Here is a 9,824-nt window from a genome sequence, read left to right as displayed (position 1 = left end):
GGTGACATGCAAAGTGTTTTTCTCCACAGCTTAAATTTGGGATAGATTAACGTCAAAGGAGATGAAGTCGGAGTTTGATCATTTGTGGGAGGAAAAGGAGAGTTGTGCTCTAACGGGCCAAATGGAGCAATAATACATGCTGCGATTAAATAGACAGTGCTTTGATATAATTATCTATCGGTTTGTGGGACTTAACTTAGCAAAAGTGATGTGGGAGCACAGGGGGAGGTTAAATCTTCAGGTTATGAGAGGTTGTATGAGATTTTCATGATGGGAGAATGAGGCTTGCCAGAGAAAAATGTCCTGAACCCATCACACAAGATGAAGAGCAAGACTCCACCCATCCCTCAAGAACACGTTTGACATGGCCGCCATGAAAAACAGGCTTTTCCTCCCTCATCACTGGCAATCTTCCTCCAGCCTTTTACAAAGCTGAAGTAAACATGAAGTCATGACAAAATGACATCCTATTTAGATGATAACACTACTTAGATGTTATTATTTCTTCTTTAATCATCTTAGCCCTGTTGCATCCAGATTGCATCATCTTAATATGACAGTCCAGAGTATTAAAAGGCAGGACACACACACCCCAGCCACAGCCATCATCCTGCTGACCACAGACTGAGTGCTTTTGGAGTGAGCATTCTAAAACACACCAAACGGTCCCAGACAGCCTGGATTCTAATGCATCATCAGTATGTTAATTAGGTAGAGTTTCCACAAAACAAATCTACCATCTGGTGAGAGTTATATAATTAATTTAGTACTGATATTCAAGGTATAACATGAAGTTCTGCGCCTCGAAATGTGGTGACAAAGAAGGGGCCATGATGAATCCCATACCCAGGAAAACTAAGAAGCCTTGGACTGGTACAGCGTTCCAATCACATCTGGCTGGAACAACTGTTGCTGTTCCAACATTAAAATGCAGTGGGTTGTAGGGGGCTCCAGCGATGTGACTCCAGCCCCACCATCAGCGGTTAAGTTACAAGAAAAACGGTGCCTCAATGTTGTGAGCTTATCCGCCCCCGCTAAGAGGGTCTGTACTTCCCAAAAGCAAAGCTGAGTGATTGCATTGGGGAAGCATATGGATAAAAGTGGCACCATTTCCTCACAAAAAGCATGTTTACGGTCTTATGATGTCCAACTGCTCCTCAGTTCCTTTTAGCTGACATAATGGTGACCCAAGGTAGGATAATTAACAGAAGAAAACAGTCTAAATCGTAGGCAGACTGCAGAACACAAACTCCAAAAGATTTTTCTCAGTATCAGACTGGTCCATGTATCGCTGCACTGATAAAACAAACTAGGATATTCTGGATTCATAGTTACCCATACGTGTATGTACAGTAGATCATATTCCTAATATAAAGGTTGATTATCAATAAACGTAGCAGCCACTCTCACTGCATCATATCATCTAAGTAGCAAGAGAAAAGAGTTAATATGAAATGGTCATTATTTTGTTGTTGATAATTCCATGCAAAGGGATTAAGACATTTTATAGACATAACTGCAGTGGGTGGAAGGGATGCACAAAATAACTCAGTCAGTTCAGTGGAGGACCACAAAATGAAGAAATAACACATTTAATGTGATTGTTAAACATTTAAGAACCCATTTAATTGCTCCATTAGTGTTTATGAATCCATAGAATTAATCCAGTTGAAGAAATAAAATCTGTTTAATGCATATTTAAATATCTGCCGTTAGGTACATTTTGCTGACGATATTTTTTACATTTTGAAGACAGGATTTTAAAGGATAATGAATAGTTTTTCATCATTCAATTACTATATTGAAAACTATCCATTAATCAAATAACTAAAACTCATAAAATACATTAAGACAAACCAAAAACCTATATGCGTTTGTGTGCATGATTGCCTTGCTACATTTTAATGGCAAGAACAGCATCTAAGAAGTTCCTTGTGTGAACCACACGCATGTTCCCAAATCCGTGTTTGCTTAGCATGTCAGTGTATTTGCTCTCTGTTCTCTCCATTCCCTCAGCCTGGGCAAGCATGTTCAGAGACTGCAGGGCAGAGTAGGGTGTCAGTCCGTCCAACATGGTCTCAGCTATGAGTAGTGCACATCCTAAGACCCAACAGAGATTGTTCAACACCTTAGTGTATGGGGAAATCAGAAAATGGCTTGGAAGACATGAACAAAACCACATTTATTTTGTTTGAAAAACCTCACACATAAACAGACCATTTTTCATATGATCTATCTTTGTATGACATATTAAAACAAAACATTGTTCATAAAAACATTCTCGATTTCGACAGTTCTTGGCCACAACATACAGTATATTACGAGATCATCAGTATAGTCCCATTGAGTGATGTCACACTCTGATGCAGAGCATAGCATCCAGTAAGTTGTCAGTATGTCTGACGTGTGCTGTGATGAAACCGTGGCTCTTCAATAGCAGAGTGTATTCTGCTGCGCTCCTTTGTTTCCCCACGCTCATGCTGAGGGCCTGCAGCAGCCCACGACTCGGGCCCCTTCTGTCTTCATCCAGGAAGATCTCACTTAGCAGGAGTCCACAGCCTGGCAGCATGGTGAAAGTGTGTGACATGTATGCAGGTGTACAACTTTAGAGAACAATACTTGTAGTTTGGCATCCTCTTATCACCTTTTATTTAATTTCTTTACATTTATTCTGTCTTCTGAATATATCTCAAGAAAAAGAAATTAGGAAAAGAAAACTACTCCACAGCTGTGATTCTCAAACTAATCAGAAAAGGCTAGTTACTATTCTCATCATACTACGTTAGTTTCAGTGATCAGTAAAAGCATGATATCAACAAGATAAAAGACTTGGGTGCTGTTTGTAAGTTTTCTGTGTCGTCTCTGCTAGAAAAAGGTGTTGGTCCCTTGCCAAGAGCTTCAACAATAAAATAAGTTATAATAGACAATCAGAGCAGCACTTCTACTTCAGAGCAGACTGTATAGGCTCAAGTAACTTTATATCAGAAAGTGATGAGACAGACAGGCCAGGGCTAGCTGTTTAGCATGCTAACTTCAGAAGAAGAAAGGGTGTGATAGAAATAGAAGCCAAACACGAACATTGTCATTGTTTAATACTAAATTTGATTGCTAAGTCAACACTTTTACCACTGGCTATGTGGCAATAGAAAAAGTTAGTTTTAAAATGTTAAAATTGTACCTGATGTGCATGTTTGCGCAATTTTACTCAGCAGCGTGTGCACCTTCTCATCAGACCAGTCATGAAGAATTCTCGCCAGGATGTACAAGTCTGCTTTGGGCAACTCGTCTTGAAAAAAGTCTCCTGTTCATAAAACAAGGACACGTTTTTTGTCACAGAACGAGAAAGTGTTCATTTATATTTGTCACTTTGGTATTTTTAGTGCAGATAAACGATCTTACCTGCTACAAATGACACCCTGTTGTCTTTGTGCTGCGGCTGGAAATGTTCAATCATCTCAACAACAGCAGGTAAGTCAAACACTGTCACAGACAACCCAGGATGAGCTTTAGTAAACTCGTAGGCCATGGCACCAGTGCATCCTTGAGAGAAAACAAAAGTTGAGGAATTGATTTATTGTTCAAACAGAAGATTTTAACTGTTGAAATTCTTCTTACCTCCAAGATCACAGGCAGACTTAAAAGTGGAGAGATCAAAGGCTGTGGCCACATCTTTTCCTGTTACTTTGGCAATGCTGTGCATGGCACGCATGAATCTCAGCTTGATTTCTTGACTGTTGTAGTAAGCATCCTTTAAAAAGAGACGTGACAAATGTAAAGTATTTTGAATGTGATCTTATCTGCGTAAATGTGCATAAATCTGAGGGTGAACTTGAGGTTAATCACCTGAAACAAATCATTTGTTTTTTTGCCAAAGGCCTTCTCATGCTGGTGAGTACCTTCTAGCACAGCACTCTCAAGGTGTGAGAAAATAGGCCACACTGTGTTGTTACAGTGCTGGATGTATCCGTGCAGAGAGTAAGATGCATCTGACCTCAAAAAACGCACCGCCAGATCTGTGTTCTCGTACACAGGCTTTTGGCATGCTGGGAGACACCATAAGACAGTCAAAGGTTTAGTATTACATGTTTTAAGGTAGGAAAAAGTGATTGTCATGGAATTATCAACAGGGTTGAGAGCTGACTAACTTCTGTCTTTGCTCTTCAACAGTCCCAGAGACACACAAGCCTCCAACAGGCATTCAGTCCCCTTCACAGAGGCTTTGATCTCCTGGGCCATCTGTGCTGAATCCAGCCCTGGGCTGCGATGAAGCAGGTCGAACACACATAACTTGGAAGCAGTAAACAATGCCTGGAAAGTTTTTTCGGAAAGACAGAATGGATAAAGGAAAATAAATTAAATTGTATATATGCAAATGTCACAAGTGATGTCAGACAAATAAAATAAAACTCTGTGGCATCTGGAGCTTGACACTCATGGTAGATCGTTTCTGTTAGTTATATCCTCCAAGGGCATTATGTTTGTATCTGTTTGTTTGTTAGTTGGTAATATTACACAAAACCTACGAAACAGATTACAATGCAACTCGGTGGAAGGATGGGTAATGGGTCCGGGAACAACCCAGTAATTTTGGTATGGATCTGGGGGCGGATACAGCAATTTCTTTCACTTTCTTTACCATTGCGAGATGGTGCGTGTTTCAATATTTCAACTGATTTTCCAGGGATTCAGGGGGACTGATATTTAAGTTTGTGCAACTTGAGGCAGCTTGATTTAAAAAAGGTACTGATTGGTAAGTGCCATTCTAGTTATAACAAATAAAAAGGTTTTATGTTTTCCACTGCAGTTCTATGAATGTGCATTATCAATTTCATTCCACTTGAGAAAAATGTTTTAAGATCCTAAATGAACATTCCAACATTTTGGGAAATATGCTTATTTTTTGCCTTGAGAGTTGGATTAAGAGATCAAGTTCACGCTCTGTTTAATTTTAAACAGCACCCCAAAATCTCACTAATTACCACATTATATCTTTTGTTTCTTTGTTTAACCGTTATCCTGTTAGCATTTTGTGGTCACCTGGAGGTTGCCAGGCAACAGGCAGGGAAACAGGAAGTCAGGGCAGCTGAACCAGAATTACAAGTAAAACCACCTAACACATAAAACCACATCTTCATTTTGCACTTTTTTTTGGTACAGATTTTTGTAACAAGTTAAAAGGTGTTCATAAGCTGAATTGTTCTGCCTTATGGCACGCCAGTGTGGTTGTTTCCTCTTGTTTTCCTGGCTGCAACATTATTGAGTGATATGAGAGTGGTACTGATCTTCCATTCTTGGCAAGACAGTTAAAGTATTTTCCAAAAATGTTAAACCTCTCCCCCTTAAACTAGGTTAAACACTTCATTACACCCCCCACGAGTCAAATACAATAATTGCAAACAATACAAGTTCATATTTCAAGAGTAAGTATAGAGTTTAAACCCCAATACCTTTGAGGCTTTGAATCCATCCATTAGTTCAATGATTCTTTGCAGATCCTCTCTTTTAGGTTCACTGTCCTCCTGCTTTGCCACATTGAGCTCGATCACCTGCCCTCTGCTGGGGATCAGCGGTAATGTGGTGTTGTCAGAGCCTATGATCTCAGCTCCTCTATCTTTAGAGAAGCTGTTCACCAACATCCATGAACTCTCACTCACTTCACTGTCACCGTCTTTCTTTTTCACCTGTTAAAATAGATGGTCTGCTGTAAATAAAACAAGTTGATGGATTTTGCTCATCGGGTGAAACTTACAAACCTTATGGACTGGATTGAATGAAGGGCTGTCGTGGGTGAGATGTGTTTGACTGGCAGGTGGGCTGTTTGGTCTGAGGCTGGCTGAGGAGTTGTGTTTGGCTGAAGAGCTGGGACTCTGACTGGACGGATCTGGCAGGTTGTGTGGGAGCTGAGTGAGTACTGAGGTGGGGTGAGGGCCGCTCTGGCTCAGACGAGCCAATGCACTCTCCTGGTCTGAAGAGGAAGTACAGCGGTTGTAAATAAGGTCCAGCTGTTTGCAGAAGTGATTGAGGGGGAACCCAACGACATTGAGGAAGTCTCCATGGACGTACTCCACCAGCATTCCCCCAAGAGCCTGGATACCATAACCGCCAGCTTTGTCCCTAACACACAGAGGCAGACTTTTCACTAAAACAACAAGATACAGTTCACACACTGTATGATGCTGCTTTCAGAGATTTCCAGAAATATTCTGGAGGGGGAGTTTGTGGGATAGCAAATGTCTGAGACACTTGTTTTGTACATTTTCTGGAACTTTTCCTGCCAACCTCCTAGTAAAATGTGCCCATGTGGAAATAAAGCAGGAAAATATTCACAGTGAGCAAGTGGGCGTGTTGATGATCTAACCCGAGAGACACATAAAACTGAAAAAACTAAAAAACAACCACACACAAAAAGAATGTCAAGATTAAAAAGACGACCCATACACTTGGAGGATGCAGGCAGATATGTCAACTTGGAAAGACAACAAGATTCGAGAGCTTTTGATAATAAGGACTGAGGCCTGTAATCAAAAACACGTCAGCAGAATTTAAACATCATGCCCGTCCTCCTTCATTTTCCAGGTTCTTGCCTGAAAACTGCTTTTCTGGCACACAAGGTAAACACAGCTGGAACAAACACAGCTGGAACAAAATTCAGGCGTCAAAGTCCAAAAAGCAACGAGTTCATGAAGCTCAAAATCCACTGACATTACCGCCATGGACTAAATGTATGCTGATGTTACTAAACCAGGACAAATCAATAGCTGTTACGAATGAGAAAAGTTCAAATGATAATACTCACATGGGTTCACCACTATTGATGTACTCCCACAGCATATCTTCTGAGAGATCAGCAAACTTCACCTTTGTTTCTTCGAAGAAGTCAATGAGCTGGTAATCCACTTCTTCATCTGCAGGTCAGGGGAGTTTGTAAATGGCCAGTAAAACCTTCCCGTATACAGTACATGTATAAAAGTAGCATGAAATTCTCCAATAGACTCAATTGTACAGATTTTCTGATGAATCAATGAATCAATCAAAAGAAAATACACTTTTGACTCACTTTCTTTCTCATGACAGAGGACAATTGCTACACCAGTGAAGACACTGTGCTCTTTCCCACTCAAACTGTGAACAAGAGAAAAGTGTCAGTGTCAAAGTGAAATGTTCAGTGTCAGTGTGAAAGTGTCTGTTGATAATTCACACAGAAACCACGTAAATGAAACTAACCTCGACAGCATCCTGTAAGCGTCATGTTTGTCCACTGGCTTCTCTAGAATCATCCCATCCACACTCTACGGACATGACAAAACATTATAGTGAATACAAATAAATAAATTTAAAAAAGACAATAAATGTGTATTGCAGACAATTAACAGATAAAATACTTTGAAATGTTCTTTCTCTTACCACAATAGTGTCTGCTCCAATTACAATATCCGGAGTTTTCAAATGTTTCTAAAGCAGATGAAGACACATTATGAAATGAACATGTAGATCGACAGCCAAAATGCGATGAATAGTGTCAGACAAAAATACTCTTGACTCACGATGGGCATCCTCCTGGCCACCTCCAGGGCTTTCTGTTTGGCTGTCTCAACAGCGTACTCATGAGGCGCTGTGTAAAGTCCCTTTTCAAGGGTTTCTTTAAACCAGGATGGTACCACCTCAAAGCGTAAACCCTGACATGAATATACACAAAATAGTTATTTTTAATCACTGCTATTAGATAAACAAAACAACAACACAAAATAAATGTTCATTCAGCCCAGGGTTTATTTACTTTAGTGTGTGAATTGCTTCATTTGAAATCTATGGACAGGGGGGGTGCAATAGGTTAAAAAATAACAACCGATATAATCCTTGCAGACATATTAGTGCATATGTGTCCTGTCGTGGCAATTCTGCAATCCCACTCTGACAACGAGGAACGAGACACAAATCTCTTACAGTATTGTCACACTTTAATGCTCAGAGCATGGTGCACAAGACAACGGCTGTTTGTAATATGCACACCGATGGAAGCTGTTCTTCTTTGCTATCTATTCTTCTTCCCCTCTGGTTGATGGTTGAAATTTCTAAAGCTAAAGGTCAGGATCTTTCTTGATGCAGACATCAAGGCAACAATGCCATAGTTTAGGCAATCGGGCCAAGATTCATTCAGTTGTACAGGATACAGCATGATCAAGGTTACATTGTACAAAATTCAATCATGATCAATCCAAGGGGAAATTAACATGATTGAATTGTGGATGATCAAAATGTTACATTTCCCTTACAGTCCATTATTGCATAACTGCAGGTCAAACCTCACACGTGGAGCAAAAAAAGTCTGAACTCAGTGGAACTGCCGAGAGGTCACCTGATAATTAAAATAGGTCATGAAAGATTTACTGTACAGACTTTGGACTATTTTATCAACATGCTCATTTTAATTCAGTCTGTAAACAATAACACACAATTTTGGGGAGTCAACTTTTTCAAGCTCAATTCAACATGTACTTTCACAGGAAAAATGTATTTGAGTGTAATGTAGTAGCTGCAATATACAAACAGTTCCTATGAGTATAAACAGGAGGAGACCTACCGCGTTGCGAAGAATCTCCAGTCTCCTCGGAGAGGCACTCGCCAGCACGACCAGTTTGCCGGAGAGCTTGGAAATGACAGGGTTCAGCACCATGGTGGCCCTCTCGTCTGACTGCTCTTTAGGTCATACAAACAGGTGAACGTTACAGATGTGGCCTAGTTCTCTCGCACGAGTGCAGCTGTTCACTGTCACAGAGGAGATACCCATAGAGCTAAACTATCAGGAGGCTGATCAATCAGCAACTAATTAGATAAGAGAACTAGTACACAAGAGAAAATGTTAAACATTCTCCTGTTAGAGCTTCTTTAACATGAGGGTTTGCGTCATATATATATTAATGTTAATGCATCACCTTCTTACTTAAAGGAGTCTCTTTGGGCTATGGGACATTGCTGTGGATATTTTTAACTATTCTCTGACAACTTGATTGGATTAAACAATAAATTGATGCATCTAAACTGAAAATAACAATAACAACATGCAGCCGTTGCTCCCTGTGTCTCAAACAAACAATAACAATGCATTTGATGAGAAAACAGTGCTGCTGTCAACTGAACTCACAGAAAAGACATAATGTTACATAAAATGGATAAAAGAACAGAAAGGACAGAGGTTGTGCAGCGCCTGTACCAACGATATGTGGTTAATAATATATAATACTTATGAATGTGCTTATAGCAGATAATATAAGACATATAACTCCTTGCTCTTCTGCTCTACTTGGTCTAACTTAGTGTTTAGCCGCATTAGCATTTAGCTTTAGCCTGTGTAGCTAAAGCCAAACTGACAGTATATAACGTTACTCAAGCGTTTATTCGGTGAGTTTACAGCGTGAAGAAGAAGCGACTGAATCAACACGGCCATTAAACAACATGTTTCACAGTATCAGAGTTAAATTACAGAAGGAAACGTGTCACTCACCTGAACAAGTTAGAAAACTGACAGAGGCATCGACCAGACAGAGTGACGGCGCATACGGGATGACGTCAGACGTGTGCGGTGGATCCACCAATCACACACTTGTTGGAGAAGCAGCAAACTATTATTATTATTATTATTATTATTATTATTATTATTATTATTATTATTATTATTATTATACTGACCAATGGAATTAAATTAATTTAATTAAATTGATAATACCACTTTTATACGGAAGCGTATTGCATTCACTTGAAAAAAAAAAAGCTCTGTTTTTCTGAGAACTTATCTCGGAATATCTGAGATAGTTATCTCAGAAAAA

General features: G+C 39.8%; 1 protein-coding gene across 4 annotated transcripts; it reads right to left on the bottom strand.

The window, feature by feature from the left end:
- Window positions 1-1,576: 1,576 nt before the first annotated feature.
- Window positions 1,577-9,587, bottom strand: asmtl (acetylserotonin O-methyltransferase-like). Of its 4 annotated transcripts, XM_035175175.2 has the most exons (16): window positions 9,503-9,587; window positions 8,582-8,697; window positions 7,545-7,676; window positions 7,405-7,452; window positions 7,225-7,289; window positions 7,058-7,122; window positions 6,797-6,905; window positions 5,754-6,114; window positions 5,448-5,681; window positions 4,146-4,308; window positions 3,844-4,043; window positions 3,616-3,748; window positions 3,400-3,540; window positions 3,179-3,301; window positions 2,313-2,559; window positions 1,961-2,100 (listed from the first exon to the last, which is right to left on the bottom strand). In XM_035175175.2, exons 2-15 carry the CDS (start codon window positions 8,672-8,674, stop codon window positions 2,354-2,356), a joined length of 2,073 nt encoding a protein of 690 aa, XP_035031066.1. In that variant the 5' UTR covers window positions 8,675-8,697; window positions 9,503-9,587; the 3' UTR covers window positions 1,961-2,100; window positions 2,313-2,353. The 4 variants fall into 4 exon arrangements, with proteins under 4 accessions (XP_035031067.1, XP_035031066.1, XP_035031065.1 ...); XM_035175176.2 differs by lacking the exon at window positions 2,313-2,559 and having other exon boundaries at window positions 1,577-2,100; XM_035175174.2 differs by lacking the exon at window positions 1,961-2,100 and having other exon boundaries at window positions 2,164-2,559.
- Between the last annotated feature and the right edge of the window lie 237 nt (window positions 9,588-9,824).

The sequence above is a fragment of the Hippoglossus stenolepis genome, chromosome 13, assembly GCF_022539355.2.
Source record: "Hippoglossus stenolepis isolate QCI-W04-F060 chromosome 13, HSTE1.2, whole genome shotgun sequence".
Taxonomy (NCBI): Eukaryota; Metazoa; Chordata; class Actinopteri; order Pleuronectiformes; family Pleuronectidae; genus Hippoglossus; species Hippoglossus stenolepis.
Note: the sequence above shows the minus strand (reverse complement) of the source record. Positions and strands in the feature narration are given on the sequence as shown.